At 51.0% G+C, this 23,645-nt stretch overlaps 1 protein-coding gene across 7 annotated transcripts in view; it reads right to left on the bottom strand.

Moving 5' to 3' along the window:
- Window positions 1-23,645, bottom strand: part of CTIF (cap binding complex dependent translation initiation factor) — a 282,841-nt gene that overhangs the window by 85,266 nt on the left and 173,930 nt on the right. For 5 of the 7 annotated variants that reach the window (XM_031441944.2, XM_031441951.2, XM_031441949.2 and 2 more), the window contains 2 exons: window positions 3,943-4,435; window positions 901-1,200 (listed from right to left, as the gene is read on the bottom strand). In XM_031441944.2, coding sequence (XP_031297804.1) covers window positions 901-1,200; window positions 3,943-4,435 — 793 coding nt within the window. The remainder of the gene's footprint in view (window positions 1-900; window positions 1,201-3,942; window positions 4,436-23,645) is intronic. The other 2 variants (XM_031441948.2, XM_031441950.2) reach the window with 1 other exon arrangement.

The following is a 23,645-nucleotide window of genomic DNA, read 5'->3' as shown; positions in this document are numbered from 1 at the left end:
CTTTTCCCCAGCCAAGAATCTCCAAGGATAGTCCCAGGGCCTGGCATGGCTGCCACGCCGTGCACCTGCTACCTCTCCCTGACGCCACCAGTTCTGGGACCACCAGTCCACATGCTATCACCCATGACAGAAGAGCAGGTGCTGGCCCCCAGCTCCCCACCTGTGATGTCAAACAGAGCTGGGCTTGGCCAAAGTGCCCACGTCCACGTCCATGCCCATGACATACCCCAGTAAAACCATCGCTGGACGCCGGCACCCGCGAAGGGAGGAACGAGGAGGGATGGAATTAAGCTCTCTGAGGGTGGAAGGATTTTGAGTGGGAAGGCACCAACGAACAAGATGGTCTTCGATCTCCATGCTTCCCCTTGGCCCTAACAGTGGTTTTAGGAACCCCAGCGCATCGGCAGACAGACCAAAGCTTTCCTACTCAAAGCCCTTATGCCGTCTGCTCAGACCCATCTCAACACCACCTGCAACTACAACCAACACACCACCTGCAGGGCCTGGGTGGGGGGTGGTCCTGGGGAAGAGGAAGAGTTAAAAAAGGAAATCCACAGCAAGAGTGTGTCTGCTGGGACGTGGAGAGGTCAAAGCACAGAGCCTGGTTAAGACAAAAGCCAGCCCTCTTATCATGGAAATAGAAAGAGGGAAAGGCTGGTTAAATATGAAGCACCTATAAAATTATATTGGTCCATTGTAACCATGGAGCACTCACACAAACACACACAAATCTGGCCACTCAGCCCTTGCCCCTTGAGTGCCTTTTTATTTTCTATAATTAATCAGGCAAGGGTGGAACTCGGGAAAAGTTCAAGTGTGGTCAGGATCTGCAGCCCTCTCTCTAGTAATAGCCCAGCGGCGGGCGGGCGGGCGGGCGGCGCAGCTGTCGGCGTCTGTTACCTGAAGCATGTTGAGGAGCAGGCTCCGGAACTTGGTCCCCTCCACCATGAAGAGCGCCATCTTGTCGCAGAGCTTGGCCGCGGTGAAGGCGAAGCTGCGGTCGGACACAGCCTTCTGGTAGATGGTGCGGACGATCTCCCCCAGCATCTCCTCGGAGTTGGTCGAGTTCTGGGCCTCCTCCATGAAGGTGGTGAGCTTGGCATCCACGTCGCTGCTGTTGTTCCGCATGCTGTTCAGGATCTCAATCAACTTGTCCATCTTGTTCTGCTGAGGGTTGGTGGTCTCCTCGGCCACTTCATCCTGGGGGCGTGGGAGACACACCGAGTGGTGCCTGAGGGGAACCCAGGCTCCTGCCACTTCATCCTGGGGGCGTGGGAGACACGCCAAGTGGTGCCTGAGGGGAACCCAGGCTTCTGCAGAGGGGCGGCCAGTGAAGGGAGGGCTGCCACCCCCAGAAAGGACCTGCCCCCACTTTCTAGAACCTGAGGTCTGATCCTCCAAGGAATGCCGACCTCCACCAAGAACCCTCAGGCTCCAGGCTCTCTGTTGACCTTTTTCTTGGTCCCTGGGGCATCCTGGGTGGATCCTTGTGAGATACACTTCTTACCCAGGATTCTCATACACACTGGCTTTGTCTGTCTATTTGTCCATCAAATGTCTCAATCTACAAGTGATTTAATGGGGCTTGTAAAAGACGAGATAAAGTACCAGGTAAGACACTGGGCCAAAGAGAAAACAAGCGTAGGAAGATGAGGTCAGGAAGGGGGTGGCATCCCCTGCTGTGTTGTTAACGGTGCCTGTGGAGACGCTGCCTTGTCCTGCAGGTCCTTGGCTCCCTCGGCCCAAGGACCATCATGTTCTCGGGGTGCAGGGATCCCTGTGGGCATTGTGTCCTATGGAGATTGTGCTGGCTTCTCCAGTGTGCCACTCAAAGACACTCAGAGAACTGGCTCGTATGAGAGGGAAATTTTACATAAAATACTCGACACCCTTAAGAGGTTTCACTACCACTGGGACCAGACCTGGGCTGGAGGAGAAAGAAAATGGGTATCGGATCGTCTCAAAGGTATTTATTCAAACACAGTGGATCGGTGGCCAAGAGTAAGAGTGACTTAACTGCCGGGATGTGAGAGCAGGCGGGCAGGGGCAGGGGCGGGGACATATGGTGAGGCCCCATGTTTGCCCTTCTGTCCTCAACAAAGAGAGGCTCCTGGGCTGGGAGGCTCGGACCGGAGTCCTGGAACCTGCTGCCTGTCTCTAGCTGGATGGCTGTGGGAAGTGGTTTCATTCTCTGGGCCTCAGTTTCCTCCCTGGTAACACGAGGAGGTTAGATTAGATAGTCGAGAGGTTACCCTGAGCTCTGCCAGTGCCTAAGCCCATGTCCTCCTGGTCCGGGAGTCCGTGAAGCCGAAATACAGGTGCTATGGCTCGACCTTATCTGCTCTGCCTCCTCCTGCTCACCCCACCCCAACCATGTGGACCCCAGGGCAGGAATAGTGGTCTGTTTGTAGAATAACCACCCACTGAGGGTTTTCACACAGGTTATGACATTTGATCTTCAGTCCATCTCCAAGGTGGGTAGCATATCCAAGGTGGGTAGCATTAGACCCATTTTACAGATGGGTGAACTGGGGCTCAGAGAAGTTCGGTGATTGGCTTGGCCACTGAGCCAGTCAAGGGCAGAGTGAGGACTGAGCTGGTTTGTTAGACTCTAAAGCCAGTGTCGTTTCCCCTTAGTGGCACTGAGGTTACATTTAGTAGAACCGGAGAGAACTTAGGTAACAATCCTCTCTCCCTGGCTGGGCTGCAGCAGTCTGTCCTGGAAGGATTTCAGGCAAAGACCACACACTGGTCATCACTTGGGAACCTCTCCCAGGCTCCTACCTTCGGGATGTGAGGGAATGTATGAGGCTTTCCTCCAGGACCTCACAGCTGCCTGCCTCACTGGGAATGGTGGTGGGGGCTTGGGGCCCGGAATGATGCCAGGAGCAGCATGTCAGCTTCAAGAACTGATCAGGGAAGAGGTCTGGCCTGCCTTATCCTGCCTGAGTGTGGACCTGGTCCTGGCCTCGGGGGTTGAAGGAGGAGGAGAGAAGGCTGTAGAGAGAGGCTGGAGAGAAGCCTGGAATTTTGAGCTCCGCACAAGTCCCAGAAGGAGGACTCCATGGAGGAAAGCTGGGGGCAAGTTGGTCTTTCTTGGGAGCAGTTCCTCTCCAAGGTGATCTTACCTGCACGCCTGGCTGGGGACAGGGCGCTAGTGTGAGCAGGTGGACTTAATGCTGCCAGGGATGGAGCCCCCGCCCTTCCCTGGAGGCTTGGGGCATCTCTTCCTTAGTTTGTGAACCAGGCTCTGGAGACCAGGGCCAGGAAAAGGGTGAGGAATAAGAGGCTCCTGGGGAGCAAAATTTAAGGAGGCCCTCATTCTCAGGGCTATGCCAGTGCAGGATCGGCCCCTGTTTGATGCTGAGAGTGAGTGCCTCCTTAAATGTTGTCCCTCGGACCCCTCACAGGGCAGCTGGTTGATGGAGGGGGTTAGTGGCAAAGATGAGGTCAGCCTGCTCACACTCTGCCCAACTCACCTTTGCTCTGGACCCTGGCAGGGAGTGCAGCCTGGCCGGTACTCACCTCTGGGAGAAGCACTCTTAGAGGCTCTGTGTTGTCCCCAGATGCCCTTTAGCACGAACAGGGCAGTATCTGACCCCAGACAATGCTGGAGGGAAGAACCAGGCTTTCCCTGCATGCCTCCCATCACTCCGAGGCACACGCCTCTTCTTCCCCTCCCCTCTCAGGCTGGGGGCTGGTACCAAGCATCCACCTGGGCCTCTTAGGGGGTAGAATGTACTGGAGGGGGTTCACATGCAGAACTGGCCACAGGCCTGCCCTCTGGTGGCTGGGGGTCCCTAAAGCAGTGGTGACCATGTGTGCCGGGTCCCCGTGTGATTCCTTCCCTTCCCTCCACAGGGTTCCCCAGGCCCGCAAACCCGAGCCCACCTACCTCGCACTGTCCTCCCTGATGCCAGAGAACAAGGAAAATTCAATTACCGGTACCTTTTCTTTCAGCCTTCGCCGCAGCCTGTCTTTGGAAGACTGGAGCAGGGTAATTTTGGGCCGCTCCCCGCTGCGCTCGGGAATAACACTGTCTTTACGCTTTGTCTCGGCTTCCAGAACCCCTGGCGGCAGCAGGGGCAGCCTCTCGGAAACCGCTGGGGCCAGGGCATCGGGGCTGCAGGAGTGCTCGAGGCCGCTGTGCCCGGTGTCCCCCGGGGCATCCTCGAGTTTGGGGCTCTCCATGGCCACGGTCTCTTTGGCGTTGCGGTGGGCGCCTGCCTCCCCCCTGTCGCCAGGTGGATGCTTCATGTTGCCGTGGTGCCAGCGCCGGTTCTGGCTGTAGCCGTGATGAGTGGCCCTCCCTGAGGGGTGGGGCACCGAGCCCCCCTGGTAGGATTTCTGGTGGTCCCTGTTGTGTTTGGTACTGCCCGGCTGGTGGTCACCATGCTGTTGGGGTTTGTTCCCTCCTGGGGGTCTCTGCTGCCGTCTGCAAACCAGAGGGGAAAGATGGAGAGGGTCACCGGGGCTGCCGGCCAGGGTCCCTGCGTCCAAACACTAGAAGAGGAATTCATTCATTTATTCTTTCAATACCCTTACTGCAGGCCTCCTGTGCAGCAGGCTCTGTGATACTAGGGGTACCAGCAGAGAATATGACAGACAAGTCCCTGTGATTACAGAGGATGTAAGTCCATCCTTGTCTTAAAATAAGTATTTTATTCCCTTATTAGAATACGCATTAATACATTGGGGAACAAAATTAAAATGATACAACAGAGTGTACAGTGAACCCTCCTGACAGTCCCCAAACCCCCACTATGTTTTCTTGGTGCAGTTATAACCATTTTGTGAACATATTCTATGCAAGTTCTAATAAAGATATATACACAGACCTGCATCTGATACCAAGTAGCCTGTGAATGACTTTTTACCATAATAGCTCTTAAAAAGTTATATCATTTGTTAGACAACCTTTTTTAGGTACACTGACATTTCACCCCCAAACCCACTAACAAAATACGCTGTAAGAAATCATTACGGGCTGAATTGTGCCCCCCACCCCGCCCCAAATTTGTATGTTGAAGCCACGACCTCTGCTCCCCAGTCCCTCAGAATGTGACTGCATTTGGAGATAAGACCTTTAAAGAGGTGATTAAGTTAAAATGAGTCTGTCAGGGTGAGCCTCCATCTAATTTGACTGGTATCCTTGTAACAAGAGGATGTTTGAATGTACAGGGATGCAGGTACAGAGAAGAAAAGCCACGTGAGGACACAGCCAGAAGGCAGCCACCTGCAAGCCAAGGAGAGAGGCTTCAGAAGAAACCAAACCTGCCGACACCTTGACCTTGGCCTTCCAGCCTCCAGAACTGTGAGAGAATACATTTCTGTTGTTGAGAGACCCAGTCTACGGTAGTTTGTCGTGGCAGCCCGAACAGTTACAGAAGTGATGCTCAGCATGGTGGTTTTGGGCAGACAGTGGCTCACTGAGTCATTGACATACACTTTCACAACAGAGTATCACATGGAACAAATCTGAGGTGTGCATCATGGGACAAACCCCGAACGTTTTGATTTGCAGACTAAAGGTGAGCGAGGAGGTGGAGAGGGGTGCTTTGGGACCCTTCAGTCTTGGACACAGGGGCTGCTTCTGACACTGAAGCATGCCTGGCTTCCACTGTTTCACCCTCACCGTGTCTCCTCTGCCATAACTTTATTTGAAGTGCATTTTGAGAACAGGATAACTGTGACCAAGCAGGACCCTACTGTCAGCTGTGAACATATGCTATTTGTAACTGCCTAACTCTATAATAATTTAAAGGGTTTTCTCTTGCTTTTGCTGACCAGGATGGGGCTGGAAAGGGAGAGGGAACTCCACTGATCTGCCCACCCCCCTTATTTTGTTCTCCAGACCTCAGAGACAGCAGCTAGGTGTTTTGTGCATCTTGTTGGTAACTCACCCTAACTGCACATGCCTGCAGTTATTTTTAGCCCCTCCTGGTTTCTTTGTATTCTGTTGTCCCAGCCTGTGCACACGCTGCAGCAAGAGGTCTTAGGCCTCAGCCTGCCTAAAATGCCAGAAGCATCTATCAGCCTGACTTTAAACTGCACAAGTGTTTCTCTGGAGCACTTTTCCACAGACCCCTTTCCTAAGCACCTTTGATTGAGGCACAGGAATATTAGAAAAGAGTTCTAAAGCTGGAGGTGAGCATCGTACCCAGCAGAAGAGAGGGGGCTGCTGCATCCACAAAAACAAGGACAACTTTGCAACACATTGTTACCCTGTCTGTGATCTCTATGGAAACCAGTGCCGCCCCTTGAACTCTTAGTATAAACCCCCTACCTTCTCTCCCCAGGGGGTTCACAGTCTTGGAGGCATCAGCCCACTGTGACCTCTTTTACCTGGCAGAGAAATAAAGCTGTATTTTCTACTTCATCCAAAACTCTGTCCTCGAGTCTCAGTTCGGTAAGCAGGGTACCGAGGCTGAGTTTTGGCAATATAACCACGAGCCTCTCAAAAGCTGTAAAGCCAGTGAAGAAAGTTTGTAGAGAGAAGACTTCACTTTCTAAGGCAGGAGGCCCATATCCCACTCTTTGAAAGGTACAACAGACCTTCCTTGCACTGCTTTTATGAACAAACTGTATTTATTTACTCTAAAATTGTTATTACTTATAGAAACTCAATTTCAATGTTCACCTGATAATTTTGTAGCTGTGTAAACAATCACTTGGTAATTCTGTATCTGAACATTTGGGGGTATCTTGGCTTGGGGTTAAATATATAATTTTCACACTAAAATTAATAAAAATTTTTTCATTGAAAAGCTTTTCCTAAAGGGCAGGCTTTTCAGGGGTTATTGTTAAGTGAGAGACAGGTGTACAGGCTTCTTTTTGTCTCCACAGAAATGGCAACTTAACAACACACTGTATGTTACAAGTAGAAATTAACATGTTTCTGGAGGAAAATTTGAGAATTTGTTACAAAGGCCTCTAAAACCAGTAAACCGCTGGACCTTGCAGTTCCACTTGTGGCAATTTATCCAAAGGAAACATAGCACAGGGATGTAGGCACTGGGATGTTCATCACAGCAGTGTTTACAACGTGGATCAATTACCAACATGGTGGAAAAGTCCACTCCATAGCACGTGTTGTTACACATGCAGCATGGTGCTATTTTTTTAAGGCAAGTATTTATATGCATTGAAAAATCTGGAGAGATACACACCAAAATGCTAACAGTCTATCCTTGGGGGATAGGATGAGGATTTTTCTTTTCTTATTTGTGTTCTAAATGAACATAAATTTATCTTTCTAAACTTTTTATCGTGGGATAATTCCAGATTCACATGCAGTTGCAAGAAAGCGTAGAGAGAGAGATTTTGTATCCTTTACCCAGTTTCCTTCCATGGTAACGTCTTGCAAAGCTATAGTTTAAGATCTCAACTAGGGTTTTGACACTGATATAGTCAAGATACAGAAACTTCCATCACCACCAGGATCTCCCCTGTTGCCCTTTTATAGCCACACTTACTTCCCTCCCACTCACCACCTACTCCTTAGACCCTGGCAGCAACTAATCTAGTCCCCATCTCTACAGTTTTGTCATCTCAAGAATGTTATACACAGAGAGTATATAACCCAGTGGGATTGGCTTTTTCTACTCAGCATAATTCCCTGGAGATCTATCTTGGTGGTTGCCTGTATCCATAGCTGTTCTTTTTTGCTTCTGAGTAGTCGTCCAAGGTGTGGATGTATCAGCGAGTTTAATCATTCACCCGCTGAAGGACATCTGGGTTGTTTCCAGTTATTGGTTATTGTGCATAAAGCTGCCAGGAACATTTGTTTACAGGTTTTTGTGTGGACACAGTTTTCATTTCTCTGGGATAAATGCCTGTGAGCACCATTGCTGGGTCGTAGGGTTGTTGCACATTTAATTTTTAAATAAACTGTCAAACTGTTTTTCAGAAAGGCTGTACCATTTTACATTCCCACCAGCAACGCATGAGACGTTTTCAGCCACTATTTTTGGGGTCATTTTCAGCCACACTTTTTTTCCCTCTACCTCCTGAACTCTGATGACACATATGTTAGATTTTCTGTTATGGTTCCTCAGGTCCATGAAGCTCCGTTCACTCTTTTCAGTCTACTTTTCTTGCTGTTGCTCAGACTAGATCATTTCTATTGTTCTATCTTCCACTATCTTCTAGCACGATGATTCTTCCCTTTGTCTCCTCCTTCTGCCATTGAGTCCATCCATTGAGTTTTTAATTTAACTCTGAAGTTTTCATTTGGTTCTTTGTTTTATTTTCTATTTTTTTGCCGAGACCTATTTTTTTCATTTGTGTCAAGTGTGTTCCTAGTTCCTCTTTGAAGCATTTTTGGGCTGCCTGCTTTAAGATCTTTGTCAGATAATTCAAACATTTCTGTTATTTCAGTGTTGACACGTAGCCTTTTTTTCATTCAGTTGAGATCTTCTGGGGTGTTGGTATGAAAGATATTTGGCTGAAACCTGGGTATCTTGGGTATTACATTACTAGACTCTAGACTTAATCAAACCTTCTGTTTTAGCTGGCGTCCTGTGACCTCGGTCCCGTAGTAGAAAGGGCCGTGCAGCCTCGTTACTGTGGGGTGGGGGTAGAAGCCAGGTTCCACACTGGGTCGTCTTTGATGCCCCAAGGTGGGTGCTCTTTACTGCTGGCATGGGTGAGGGTTCTGACTCCGCACACCGATACCTCCCTGGCGAGGAGGGGAAGGGTGCCTCTCTGCCTCTCTCCACGTGGCCTTCCCTGACACAGAGGGAGGGGTGCTCAGGACCCCACAATGATGACTCTCAACCCCCAATGAAGCCTCCCTGACACCACCCTGGAGGGGTTCGGGTGCCTCGTCACAGCCTGGCAAGGGTGGACTCTTGGCCCCTCACTTGGTCCTTACCGGCATAAGTGGAGTGGAGCCAGGTTTTTCTAGAGTGTTTGCTTCAAGTAGAGGAGTTACTGTCTAAGAGTTTTCTATCTTGAGAGGCTGCCCCTTTCCTGGTTCTTCGACTACAGAGGGCAGGCACTTGTTGGGGACTTTTTGCTCTGCCTGTGCCTATGGGCGTGTCTGGGTTGCCGGTTTCTCTTGCTCCAATTCTGGGATCCATTGAGGCCAAGAAGAAAACTCAAGCAAGTCACTGACGTGTCATCCCTCAGGTGCCAAGTTCCCCAGCATGTCTACCTTCTCTTCTCCACTTTTCAGAGTTCTCTTATGTTTGTATACATAATGCCCAGGGTTTTTATTTGTATTTATTTCAATAATTTAAGAATCAATGCAGAAACATCCATAGAAAGCTGAGTAGCTCCACCGAGTCCTGCCTGCCTGGTGTGCCCTGAGCCTCCTTGTTGTCTGGGTCCCTAACGGCCTCATTCTCAAAACAGAGATCATCGTGGACCTAACGCTTTAAGTTCCGAAAGAAGGTCAGTTTGCATTCACAGCAGGGCGTGGGCACCTGGGGAACAGGGAAGAGCTGGGCGCCATCGGCAAAGTGGGTCATTGAGTCCAGTTCCTCCCAGGATCCCCCAGTTGGCCTTCAGATGGGCCAGACGCCTGAGACACAGGTCAGCTCGGGAGCTGGGTCCCTCATTCAGAGACACGCTGGTAGAGCCCGGAAGAAATTCCACGGCCCACCAGCTCGCCGTGGTGCCACGTGCCGTGACTTTCTGTAAATTCTCCCTACTTTTATGTTTCAATTGCTTTCAACTAATTGGCCCTTTTCCTTCCAGTCTCTTTGTTCTTTGAGTGTGAGTAATTTTTAAGCCCAGAGAAGAAACTTGGAAATTCCCTGGCAGATAATGCTCGATTCTCACAACTTTTGTCATCCTTATTTAGAATTTTTGTGGTGCCTGCAGCTATGGCTCAAAGAATGGCTGACCAAGCCTTTCCCAGCATCTGTCTTGAAACCGTCTGGCTTCCCACTTGCCATATCAGGGATTCCCCTCTCTCTCCAGGAACCCCCCCTCACCCCCCACCCTGCCCAAATCACTTCTCTTCACCTGGAGGAGGAAGGAGGTAATTTCTATATGGCTGGTCAAGGTCTCAGAAAGAAATCAGCTCGGCCTTACAGAGCTTCTGCTATTCTTTCTGGGAAATTTTTTGGGGGCCTGGAACTCCATATCCTGGTTCAAAAGACCTGGGAACCAGCCAGCCCTGTCAGTACAGTGATGACCAAGAAGAATGCCCCAGGTGGCTGGGCATCAGTGGATGTTCTCGGACTTACTCTGCCTGGGTGGCAGCTCCTTTGTGCACACAGAGTGATGTCTGTGGGTGGGAGGGGAGGCCTGGAGTCCACCCTCAAGGGCCCCTGCCTCACTAATGAATTCAAGAGGAGGAGGGCTGAAATGGGGCTGGATGGCAAATGAGGTTGGCTGGGCGGGCCAGGAAGAGCCAGATGCCCTGGGAAGAGGGGCATGGAGCCCCTTTCTCTGTGCCCCTCCCCGCTTCCTGTTTAGTTTTCAGGGCCAGTGACCATTGGGACTAGTGCCGGTGTGCAGGCCAATCAAGAATCTTTCTTCCCATTTTACAGAGATGCCAACTGAGGCTCAGTGAGAAGTCCCACACCAGAGGGCCTTGCCGAGGCTCTTGGAATGTGCCCCGACTGTCAGCTAGTCACGGCTCCCAGGCGTCCACCTTCTGTCTCCCACTTACCCTCAGATCCAGCCCCCATGGGAGAGAAGGGCTGAGTTACCTCTGAGGCCTGCTGTGGTAATGGCCACACGAGGCCCTCATCCTTGGCCTGAGAAAGGGCTGTGGGGGCCCTAACCACTGGAACAGACTTGGAGCTGGGCCTTGGGTTCCAACAATGGAGAGCCAGGCTCCCCTGCTCTGGCCATTCACAAATATTTGTCAGCGGGTGCTGGCTGAGCTGGCCAAAACCAGCTCCTCTCTCTTCTGTGTTTGCTGGCCCCGAGTTTCGTCGATACCTTCCTTCAGGGGCCAGCTGGCGGCTCACCACAAAACCTGTGGGTTTAGGTTTGGCTGAGCTGGGGATGAGCTGCTGTTGCTCCCGGCGGCCGGGTAAGGAAGCCACACTTGGTCTCAGATCCCCGGATGTGTGGGTCCAGGTTGGGGAGACATACTAGACATGCAGCCTTGCAGCCAACAAGGGCAGAAATCCACCTCCCTCCCTGCTTAATATGTTCTAATCTCTCTGGGGAAGTTTTCTCAGGGGGGTGGGGGAGGGAGGGGGGAGGAATGGCTTAGGAGGGAAGATTAATATTCCATTTGAGCTACTGGCAACACCTGCTGTTAGGGAAATAATGCTTTTTTTTTTAAGAATGGAAATTGTCAGTATGGTTTTTTTCCATCACTCATTTAGTTTATTCTTCTTCTTTGGGTTCTGAAATCAGATGTCTTGTTTCGCTCTAAGGCTGCTCTCTTTTATTAAAAAAAAAAAAGTTCTCTGAAGACCACAGCTGCATTTTGGGAGGTGGGTGTAGGGAGAATAACTTCAGATTTTGTTTTTAAAAATGATTTTAACAGCAGTCCAAGCGCAGACAAACATCTCTCTGTTCATTTTTTTATTTCATAATCATTCCCAACTAGATATTCCGAGGGCCACTGACTTATTATGGTTCTCTCAATGTCGGACACTTCACCACATAATTTGTAGGTCTGCTTAAAAATTTCTGAAAGCAAAATTCCTAGGGCATTTTGGTTTCAAAACTATGCATGGGCTCATATTTCTTGCCTTCAGAGAAAGTGATGACTGCCTATTACTAGCTTCGGCGCCTCCGTTCCTGCCCACCTACACTGGCCCTGCACAGGTCCCACCTCCCCTGCCCCAGCGGCCGTGACCAAGCACGAGCTGGGGTGTGATGGACGGGGCTTCTCTGCAGCTCAGGGGCTGCTTAGCTTAGCTTGGCCTATGGGGCCCAGAAACCAGGGGGCCCCTGCCACACATGTCTGCCTCTTTTTGCAGAATGACTGGAGAACTCAGCAAGGAAAAGCATAGGGGAGACTTCCTTCCTTCCTCAGGGAGCCAGCACGACACTGACTTAACAAAGGGACAAGGATCCGAGCAGCCTGCATCAGCTGAACGCCTGCTATGCATTGGGGCTGAATTGGAGGAGGGAAATTCCCCGAGTCCGTCTGCAGGACACTCTGCATCTGGTCTGTCTGGGAGACTGCTGCCAGCTTGCAGCCTGTGTCTCTGTCCCCCTCTGTGTCAACCCTCAGCTCAGGGGTGGCTGTGAGGACCACCTGAGCGGCAGCACAAAAAGTCCTACAGATGAGTGAGCCAAGGTTCAGAGAGGTTGCTTCGTTCCCTGCGGGTTGCCCAGCTAGCTAGCGGCAAAGCCTGTACCAGAACTCGGATCTGTGCTTCTGCTCTAAGGTACTGCTTGAAACCCTGCGTGACTGAATTTAACGATGACTTGTCCGAGTTCTTGGTGCTCTCTCTGGAGACCTAGGGCACCACTACAAAGCTAAGGACAACTGAATCACCTGGAATTGTAAATAAAACGATCATCAACACCATCGCAGTAGCAGCAGCACCGTCGTAGCCGGCTCTCTGAGTGCCAGCCCCACTCCGGCACCAGGTTCCCCTGACCCTCCGTGAGGAGCGCCACGTGCTTCAGGAACATTCCTGCTGCCTCGGACGGTCAGCCGAGCTTTGGATCCTCCCACTGCGACAGACTCTGGGGCTCTCCTTTCACTCAGAATTGGGTAGGAAATGATTCGAGACTAAGGTCACCTCCAGCCAAAGCAAAAGTTCACGTAAGAAGTTCAGTATTCTACTGCCTGGATTGAAAGCTTTAGACACCAGCTGTTTACCTGGCCAAAGGGACGCTCTGGAATGGAAGAGAAAAGATTCTTCTCACCAATTACAGAGTGAATGAAGGAAGGAATGATGAGGGGCAAGGCTGGTTCATTTACTGCTTCATTAATTAAACATGTTCTGAGATTCTGCTCGGCCTGGAGGTTAGTCAGAGATGTCAACGGGCTCGCCCCAGGCCACGCAGGAGCACTCTGAGGGAACCTTGGGGTGGGGGAGTGACCAAAGCTGTTCAGCTGCCCCCAAGGAGTCTCTCAACACCTCTCCTACACCCACCCAGACTTCGAGGCTCAGATCTGCCCAGGAGCCCTCCCCAGCTCCCAGGATGCTCCCTCCCTATCTCCGGGCTCCTAAGGCGATTATCGCCTGGCTTCCCTAGTCTCTGCCACCAAAGATGGCCTTGTGTGTTCCTCTTATGTGCCCTTAAAAGCATCCACTTCCTTCAGAAGGTGGCAAAACTTTCTCTAAACCTTCCTCGGGGTCCATTGTGAGGCTGGGCATTCATTCATGCCTGAAATGAGTCCTGCAACATGCCAGGTCCTGGGGACGCAGTGATGACTCGGACACGGGGCTGTGTCCTTCCAGAGCTTAGGATCCTTTTGGAGAGACAGACACTAATCCATTACTTACAGAAACAGGCATCTGGCTACAACCAGGGACAAGAGTCATGAAGGAAAGGAAGCAGAGTGTGGCACAGGGGCCTGTCCTGGTCTGCTCCTAGAGGCAGGGCTGGCCACAGAATTTGTGGGATCCTGAGCAAACTGACAACGTGGGCCTCTTGTTCAAAAACTGTTGATGTCATGACAATCACAGCAGAGCATTAAACCAAAGGCAGCCCTTCTGAGCATGGGTCCTGCACAGGGCACAGACCGGCCACCCGAGAAGCCAGCCCTGCCCGGAGGGCCGCCCTGAGGAATGGGGCTGGACCTGTGATCACAAGGATGCAGCGTAAGAGTAATGATGCACTAAACTTGGGCCAGCCACAGCTTTCATTAACCTAGGAGGGAGGGACCACTGTTCACCCTGTTTTACCGAGATGTCAGGCACAGAAGGGTAATTACTTGCTTAAGGCCACACAGCTTGCAAGAAGCAGAACTTGGTTTGAACTCAGGTGGTTTGGCCCTAGAATGTGTGCCCTCAACCACCACACTCTTTTGTCTCAAGGTTTTGTGGCCTGTTCCAGGGTCCTGAGGGCCTGGGGCAGCCCGTACACCACTCTTGAGCCACTGGAACCCAAATCCTGAGCTCTTGGACAAAGCTGGTGGGGGAGGGGTCATGGACTTGGCAGCATGTGGTGCAGAAGCGGGGCTAGATCTGCAGAAGCAAAGGCCAAAGGCTGAGCCAGAGGCCACTGGGAGCGGGGAAGCTGAGGCCCATGAGAGGGGAAAGCCTGGGAGGGCTCTGGACTGGTGCTCTGGGTCGAGGTTTGGAAATCCGGCCTTCCAGCCTTGGCTCCACTGCGTCTGGGGAAAACCACAGAAGCCACATGTGGCCTTCGGGTTTCCATCTGTGCTGGGAACAGTCCTTTCCCCACCACAATCTCCTAGTTCCTGTGGCTGGGGCCTGTGGGGCAGGGCTGGGGGGAGTTTGAGTTTTTAGGTGGCCCTCTGGCTTCACCGCTGCACTCAAGGCTGTGGGGGGCAGGTGATGTGAGTGGGAGGAGCTGCAGGCTCCTGCCACCCTCCTCCATCCTCGGGCAGCACCAAAAGTCACAGGGAAAGGGCTTTCTTTGGGGTATTAAATGGGGCTGTAAGTCTCATTCAACTGCTGAGGCATTTCTGAGGCCCTCTTCTCAAACCCACTGGAAATCCAGGGCTCCCAGTACCAATTTGCTGGGTGACTTTGGGCAATTCCCCAATTTCCCATGTCTCAATATTCCTACCTGTAGAATGGGCACATCAACCCCCCACTCAACCATTTCCTTAGATGGGTTCCCACCTTCTCTGCATTCCTGCCTGGATCACAAGGCCTGTCTGAAGTCACAATACAATCGAGCCTGGGAGAGCCTTTGGGGAACAAAAGCACATTATAAATATGAAGTATTATTTTTGTTCCAGGGTGAATCAGGCATTCCAAGAATCCTTGGCCTCATACGTTCAGAGGCAGTGTGATGTCATGCGAAGAGCACGCGGCTGCCCTCGCGGACTGTTTCCAGGGAAAGGCCCTCGCCCTTCCGCCCAGCCCAGCCAAGCCCTGCAGTCTCTGAGTCTGGCCCATGGACCCTCAGTGCAGCCTGCTGGTGAGTCCAGGTATCCCCCGGCTACGTGCCCACCCTGGGTGTGCACTCAGAGTCTGGTGGACGCCAGCCACGGATGCGGGTAAGTATCAGCTGGGATGCTTGATTTCCCAGCAAAATTGAAATTGTGGCTAAATTAACCAAGTTGTGTCCATCAACACCAGGAAGCAAAATCTGGCCAGGACACCTTTCTGGAGCCTTGAGAGGCTGCCCGCTCCCATCCACTTTTCCTAAAGAACTGAGGAAGCCCAGCTGTGGGTGTGAACTTGCCCCAGTGCATGGCCATCTTCCATATACCTTCATGGCCAGAATACAGAAAGTGTCCAACACAGACTCCCAGGGTATTTACTGAGAGGCAATACACTGTAGTTCAAAGTACAGACTTTGGAGTCAGACCCCAGAGTTCAAATCCAGGCTCTGAACTGCCAGCTGTGCAATTCTGGGCAAGCTCCTTAACCACGCTGGGCCAGATCTTTATAACCTGTAAAATGGGGCCAAATAGAGGACCCATCTCATAGAGTTCCTGTGAGTTTTAAAGGAGGTGATGCATATGTTGTTTCAGTGTTGCATCTAATAATATTATATTGTGGGTTTTCCAAGCAACGTAGCATGAATCCATCAGATAGATACTCCAAGGAAGTAATAAGCATGAGTGCACCCATAGTGCAGGTGGGAGAAACGGGCCTTTTCAAGGCTTAGGAATCAAGGAAGTCACCCTAGATGTCTAGCTTCTGCTTCTGCTTTGCTTCTGGCCTCTAAGGGCTGTATTTTGGACGTAATTTCCCACCAAGAAAGTCTTCATTGCCAAATACTCACCACATCACCCCAAGGGAAACACTGTCCAAGGGGTTTTCCAAAGGCTTAGGGGCCACCTCCAGTGACTTCCTTACTCCAGCCTCCAGCCTGGCCACTCGGATCCACCACAGTTGGCCAACCGGCCTCAGACGGCTCCACATACAGCACCTGCTCCGTGAGATGACTGACTTCCGAGGCCCTATCAAAATAGCCCTCTTCACCATCTTAATTTCACCATCTCCACGTAGTGGAGCAGCCCTCAACCTGGATCAGGAAGGACAAAGTGGAAGAGGGAGGGATGGAGAGATAGTCCTCTAAGAGTTGGTTAAATCCCGGGTGGGACCAACTGCTGAGTCCTTAAAGTCACAGCCTGAGCTCACCTAATGGAAGAACTTCTTCAGGAGAGCTGCCTCCCAACAGAGGGGGCTGCCTGGGAAATGTAGTGAGCCCCCCGTCATTGGAGATGTCCAAACATGCACCAAAAGTTAGCTAGGGGGCCCTCCTGTACCTAACCTGCTCATTCTGCAATCAGTACCCCCTCCACAAAGCCCTATGGGTTTAGCAGCACCCCAGCCCCCACCCCCAGGATCCTCACCTGGAGACGCAGCATGATGCAGTGACAACGTGGAAATCAGACATATGTGGGTTCACATTCTGGTTTTGCCCCTGTCTAGCTGGATGGTCTTGGACAAGCTACCTAAACTTCCTGCCCCTCAGTTGTTTTATTAATCAAATGAACCTCACAACCAGAAAATAGGCGAGGGGTGGAGCTGAAAAGATGACCACAGGGCAGAGGGATTAACTTTGCCCCCTCACGCCTCTGCCTCTGGCCGGCCCTGGGTACTCGGGTGAAGGAATGATGGCTTCGTTATGGGAAGCGGAGGATCCCAGGGCAGCTCCTGAGCTGTTCCGGCTTTGTGGGCTGCGGAGCACTGCCGAGCCTCCAGGCTCTCTGGGGAAACCCTGCCGGCTACCGGCCCGCCTCCCTCCGTCAGCCATCACATCCCGCCACCCTCTGGGACAGCCTCCTCCCTCACAGCTTCATTACTGACAGGTTTGCTCTGTCCCTGAAGGGCTGTTTTTTCCATCCCGGGAAGAAGAGGAAATGTGAAATGGAGTTAGCTGAAGTAGGGCCTCCCTCGGGCCACATTTTTCAGCCAGGGCTGGTGGAACTGACAAGTCCATGGCGAGGTGTCACAGCGCAGGGAGAACCGCCCAACAGGTTCAGTCACCTCAGACCCCAACCCCCACCCGGTCGTCCTGGGACACGGCTGCCCAGCAGGTGGGTTCTTGGGCTAGAATCTTCCCAAGAGCAAGGAGACTTGGAGCATGGTGCTGAAAACCTTCAGCCAAGAGTCTGTCTAGATATATGTATACAGGGACATTCAGACAGGTGACAAGGACTTACTCTCCCTAGCTCCCACAGGCAGGGTCCTGACGCTGAGAGCAGTGAGTTTAAAATCAACCAGAGACTCTCCCTGACAGCAGAAAGACCACCAGTAAAATTAGAAGGAAAGATGGAATTAGAAGATCACTGGGCAACCACCATGGTAGCAGTTGTTTTAAGCAAGAATCATCAATGGAGGTTAGTGGGTGAAAGTTTGAGGAAAAGCTGAATATTGACACAGTCTCAAAGTATCTCCCCACAAGCTATTTCTTAATGACAAAGGGAAAGCTCATAATTTTACAATGGAGAATCTTGGCGGATACTGCCATAACCAAGCAATCAAGGTCAACATCACCAGTCCTGGAGTGAAGGGACAGCATGAGTGTCCTGGTATGAGGCACTGGGAAGAAAACAGCGTCCCCCAAGTGCGAATAACCTGAGTCTGATCATGAGGAAATATCAGAGAAACCCGAGTGAGGGGCCACCGACAAAAAACAACTAGCTGTCCTTTAAAAAAGTCCATGAAATACAAAGACAAGGGAACTGTCCCCTGATTAAAAGAAACTAAAGAGAGATGACAATTGAATGTAACCCATGAGCTAGGCTCACTGGAGAGAGATGAGTAAGGACTGTGGTATTAAGAATAACCACATTGCAACAATGTTAGTTTCTCGATTTTGATCATTTTACTGTAGCGATGAAAAAAAATGTCTTTATAAAGAAACACACTGTGAAGTATCTAGCAGTGAAAAGGCATTCTTTTGGCAACTTACTCTTACTCAGGTCAGAAAAAAAATGTATACGAAAGAGAGAAAGATAAAGTAAATGCAGTAAAATGTTAATATTTGAGGATCCTGGGTGAAGAATAGACGGGGAATCTTTGTACTATCCCTGCAGCTGTTCTGTGCATCTGAGGTTTTGTTTTTGTTTTTTAATTTTCTTTTCCTTTTTTCTTTTTTTTTTTTTTTTGGTGGGGGAAGGAGGTAATTAGGTTGGTTGGTTTGTTGGTTGGTTTATTTATTTATTTTAGAGGAGGTACTAGGGATTGAACCCAGGACCTCGTGCATGCTAAGCGTGCGCTCTAGCAGTGTGAGCTATCTACCCTCCCCACTCATCTGAGATTTTGTTGAAATCAAAAGTTTTTAAAAACGAGTAGGATCCTCTTCTCTTAGAAGAGAAGAGAGAGGGCATTCTAGAAGAAACTCAGACTCAACAAAGCTTTGGTAGCAATTTTTCTTAAGTCAATTTCTTAAGTATCTGGCAAATCAAATAAAATACAATAAAATTGACCCCAGAAGGTGCTGCTTCACCTAGCAGCTGGCAAAACTGCGGAGGTCTCTCACTGTAGGGGTGGCCCCGCCAGAGGTGAACACAGAGCTCACTGTCCATTTGAGTCCTTGAGACCTACAGAAAATTTCTCAATGAGGCTCAAGCATCTGGGCTCCAACTGAAGGACAGCAGCCAAACTCCTACAACCCTGGGTCGCAGGCCTGAGTCGACCCGTGCACCATCACAAGCAAGTCAATTTGCCCTTCTGGGTAGTAACTGGAGCTTCCCAAAGCAAGACTCTGTTCCCTAGGGTGGGCCTCTCTGGCATCCGCCAGGAGACCTAGCTCCTCAGTGAGTGAGAAAAAGAACATATTTTTACACTTATTTTTATACCTGTGGAAACTGAGGCAGTTTAGTGGGCTGGCCACAGCCTTACTCCACTTTTTTAGACTTAAAAATGCCTATCACACTAATATATCATCTTGCAAACACACTTAGGACTTAAAAAAATTGTTATTTTCTTTTTTTAAACAATTTAAAATTTTATTTTATTTTTTCACCTTAATGGAGGTACAGGGGATTGAACCCAGGACCTTGTGCATTGCTGAGTTCATGCTGTACCACTGATGTATACCTGCCTCCCAAACATTTTGTTATTTTTGATGGTATACAATAAAGATATTATTTTATGTAAAACACAGTTTTTAGATTAATATGTCATTGGGAATAAATTGTAAGGTTCATGTTTAATATGATCTTTAATAACACTATGATTAAAGGCAAAATTTTACCTTCCCACTTATCAAGTGATGTCTTCTCCTTCACTTATTGTAAATGAGTTATGAAAGCAAAAGCATAATTTTCTACAAAGAAATTTCAAAATGACATATTATCATTTCATTGTGGCTTTGGCGCCAGATACACGCTCACGCGGAGGCTGAAGTCTGACTATATAAGGCAATGATATATAAGAAAAAGAAACAAAAAGCAAAAACTGATTTTGAAGCCCACTGTTTGGAATTCTCAAATTTGAGGTTTGTTTAATAAAAAATCAGCTGGTTTGTTTTTGTAATTTTCTTGCTTTGTTTCTAAATGGCGAGACGTGAGAATTTTCAGGAAGCGCTTACAATCACTTCTGCTCAAATAGCAGGGTGTGAGCGGGGAGGGTCTTGACTCCGGGGCTCAGAGTCGGGCTGCCAGCCAGGCTCGGGGTCTCTCCAGGCCCCGGGAGCTGCCACACGGGGATTCCGACCAGAGGAACGGGGCTCCGGGGCCGGGCAGAGCACCCGAGGCGAGCGTGCAGAGTTATTACCACTTGTATGTTCCTCAGGAACCAGCCTTTTAATATCTGTGCTCTTTAATGCTTCCTGCCTTTAACCAACTGTCCATTACGGGTACAAATTAAATATTTGACTAAGAATAAAAATCATTTCAAACTGCGTAATGGTCAAAACCACCGAAGTGGCTCTCGGGCTGCTGAGTGATGAACTGGCCGAGGGGCTGGGTCTCGGGCGTGCCACTCTCATGTGTGGTAAAGTCACAGTCCACACCCACGGGCAGGGTCTCACACTGTGAGCTCCCAGAGGTGAAAAGAGACCCCTGGCATGAGGGTAAGAGCACAACTCTGGGGCCAGCCAGGCCTGGGTTCAAGTCAGGGCCCTGTCATCTCCTTGCTGTGTGCCTTGGGCAAGGCTCTTCCTGGTCTGTGCCTCAGTTTCCCATTTGCAAAATGGTAATGAAAGGGGTACTGCCTAGGGTTCTGAGGGTTAAGTGAGCTTCAGTTGGCCTGGTACTTGACACAGAGCAAGGGCTCGGCAAGGAGCCCACGCTGCTGCTGTCACAGCTTCACTCGGAAGCAGCAGCAGTGACAAGTCAGGACTCTGGATGAGGTGCTCGCTCCGTGTGTGAGCCCAGGAGACACCTCCTTGGGAACCCCCAGGTTCCTTGCAAACTTGGCATCTTCCATGTGACCTCAGGTTTGCAGCTCCAGTGTGGGGTGTTCAGAAGGGTTTGAATTTTCCTGCTGGCCCCTGGGGGAGTCTTAAACTTGAAAATCCACTGACAGTCTAAGCACGGTGCTCTGACATGCCAGTCCCCCTTCCCCAAGGGTGTCCATGCCATCCCCCCACTAGAACTCCCCCTTCGCTCATCTTTTTGCCTCAAAATACCTTCTCATGGGTTTTGGTGCTGAAGCAGGGGAACTGCCCTGGTTGCCTGGCGCAGGGTGAATGCAGCTGTCCCTCCGGTCTTTCCCGGAATTGATGGGAAGTATCAGTGCACTCGCGGCCTCTGTCCACAGCTCATTCCTGGACAGTGGTGGTCCCTGCCAGGTCACTCCAGGAGGTGTCAGGCTCCACTGGAAACGGATGTTTAGGTTCTCACTGTGAGGGTGTGGGAAGTGGTCTGTGATGGGGGGACGAGGAAGGTGTTTTGGAGGACTCCCTAGGGGACCCTGGTTGCAGTAGCCATTCCCTGTTTCTCGGTCCCCGTCCTGTGTGGAGGATGGCCCTGAAGGCAGGTGATGGGGAGGTGAAGGTGGCATAGGGTTGGGGTCTCTCAGCACAGCCCAGCGAGCCCATTCCTTCCCAGTGGGCAATCTGGTCAGAAGGGGAAGTGATGTGATTGAGGTGCTGGCAAAGCTCTCGGGCAGGGCTGGGCCCAGGGGTTTTACACTCTCATTTCTGAGGCACTGGGTACCCTCTGCCAAAGGAGAGGAGGGACAAAGCAACCGGGGATGCTAGCTGGAGAGGTGGGCCACCAGGTGCCACCCCAGCTCTGTGGCTGCTGGCTGTGTGCCACTGGGTTAATGAAAACACCTCCCTGGGCCTCAGTTCTCTTTTCTAACAACAACAACAACAACATGATAATGAATAATGCTTGAATGGCACTTTCTATGTCCAAGGCACTGTTCTAAGAACACAGATTAACTCATTCAGTCATTTCCACAACTCTGTGGAGTGGACAGAAACATTATCCTCATTTTACAGCTGACAAAACAGGCAGAGAGAAGATAAGTAACTTGCCCAGGTCACACAGCCAGAAAGTAGGAAGCTGGGGAGAGTCCACGCGAAACTTCTGGACTTGGCAGAGGGGTAGGGTCTAGAGAAAATAATTTCTAGAGATCTGTTAACATTGTAATGTTTCTCCAACCTGTTAATAATCTTTTCATGGTCTGTTTTTGGCTGCCCCAGGCTTCCAACGAGCTGAGCACAGCGGGGAAGAAGAGGTGCAGGGAGCTGGACCTTCCAAGACCAGAGCTTCTCCGCTCTCTGGGGACACAGAGGAACAGTCAGGCAGGCCACGGGCGAGGACTTGAGTGGCTACGATGCCCTGATGGGTGGCAATAAAACCCTTCCCGCTCTGGTCACCTAGGCATAAAGTGTCACAGGGAAATGGCAGAACAATCAGCCTGAGCCTGGGGGGTGGGGTCTGGTAAGACCAGAGCTGGGTGGGTTTCTGGGAGGGAGGGAGGGTGGCCCAGCAGGGGAGGCCCAGACATGGTCAGGGAGTGGGGAGTGGTCTGGCTGACTTGAGACATGGGGCGCAGGGGCAATGAAGGTGGGGTGGTGGGAAGAGATGCTGGAAAGTTAGGTTGGGGCCAGGTCTTGGGGGCTCTGGAGGCTGATGGTGGAGAAAGGGCAGGAATTTTGGTTCTGGTGAGAGGAAGCTTTCTCTGAGCCTGGAAGCTGGATGGTCAGAGCTGGGCTGGCAGCCAGGCCAGGGAGCGGCTGGGTCGCTGGTGGCTGAGAGGGGTTGCAGGAAGCTAAGCCAAGAGAAAGAAGGGGAGCTGTAAGCGAGGACCGTCTGGCAACCTGCCTGAATGCAGGCCCTGGCTCTGCCTCTGATGCACTGTGGGACCCGGGGTGAGTCATGTCCCTTCTTTCTGCCTCAGTTGCCCCACCTGTAAAATGTGCATATAAAAGCACCTACCTCAAAGGGGTGGCTGTACTGACAATGTGTGTTGATGACTGTAGAGCCCTTTGAACAGAGGACGTGCTAAGAATTTATTAAATATGATGGGCATGCCTGACATACTTGGAGACATATCAGCAGGAAGCAATCTGGGCCACCCCAGATACCCAGGCAGACACAGAGCGGGAGGGGGAGGAGCAGACAGGAGCATGTGTTTAAACCACCAGCATGGCTGCCTCCCATGGTTCCTTAACTGAGGGATTAACTAAAGGCATCTGTGAACTTTGAAACCATAACTCATCACTGAGCGGTGCCCCCTATGGGGCTCTCAGCTTCCTGCCGCCTCTGACACCTGCTCTCTGCCAGGCCACCGTTTTGGAATGCCCCTCATCCAGGATGGGTGAAACACCCACAGTGGGGACTAACTCCCTCTCCCATGAGTGGCAGTGATTATTCTGTGACTCTTAACATTGAAGAGCCCGAGTAGAAGGTTAGGGCACAGGCCAAAGAACGAAGGGGCAGAGCCAGGGCCAGGGCAGGATGGCCTGTGGCCTCTCCCACAGTGTGACAACAGGCAGAAGGAAGGACCTTTGAGACTAATTGGAGACTTCCCACCAAGGCCCATCAAACAGAAGTCTGTCCCTTCTGACGCTGTCACAGGCCACAGTGAGTGGGCGTGCTTGCCTGGCATCCAGCTCAGGGGGAGGCCTGTCTCTTCAGACACCCATCTTCCTTCCATAATCCATGTTGAACTAGGCTAACTCTGCCCCACAATTCCCTCTGCCTTTCGTAGGCTCCTAAGCCAGGAGGAATCACATCTATGTGACTGGTGTTGGGAAGTATGAGGAGTAATTAATACTATCCTGCTGATGTCATTCAAGGAATTGCAACGTCAGGTGCCAGGAGGCGGGAGGAGCCTGAGAGACAGACAGGGTGACCAACCAGCAGGCCTGCCGGGGCTTCCAGGGGTACGAGCTTCCCATGCTAAAGCTGGGACAGTCCAGGGTAAACCAGGGCAGCTGGCCCCTCTAATTAGAGACCGGGTGACTCAGTTCCCTTTGTTTGGGAAAAATGGAGGTCCCAAAGGCTAGGTGGCCGGCTCTAGCTTCCTCATGGACTTAGGGAAGGACAGAGGGTCCACCCAGGTCTTGGATCCCAGGCTCGTGCTCTTCCCACCACACCTTCATGACATGAGACAAGATGACACTGGGGCAGCCAGGGTAACATCTGGCAAGGTCCAGCCCTCCCACCACTGGAGGGCACATCAAGGAGCACATTTAAGGCTCACCTGTGA

The sequence above is a fragment of the Camelus dromedarius genome, chromosome 28 (genome assembly GCF_036321535.1).
Source record: "Camelus dromedarius isolate mCamDro1 chromosome 28, mCamDro1.pat, whole genome shotgun sequence".
NCBI lineage: Eukaryota > Metazoa > Chordata > Mammalia > Artiodactyla > Camelidae > Camelus > Camelus dromedarius.
The sequence above is the reverse complement of the archived record's forward strand: the minus strand, read 5'-3'. Positions and strand labels throughout refer to the sequence as shown.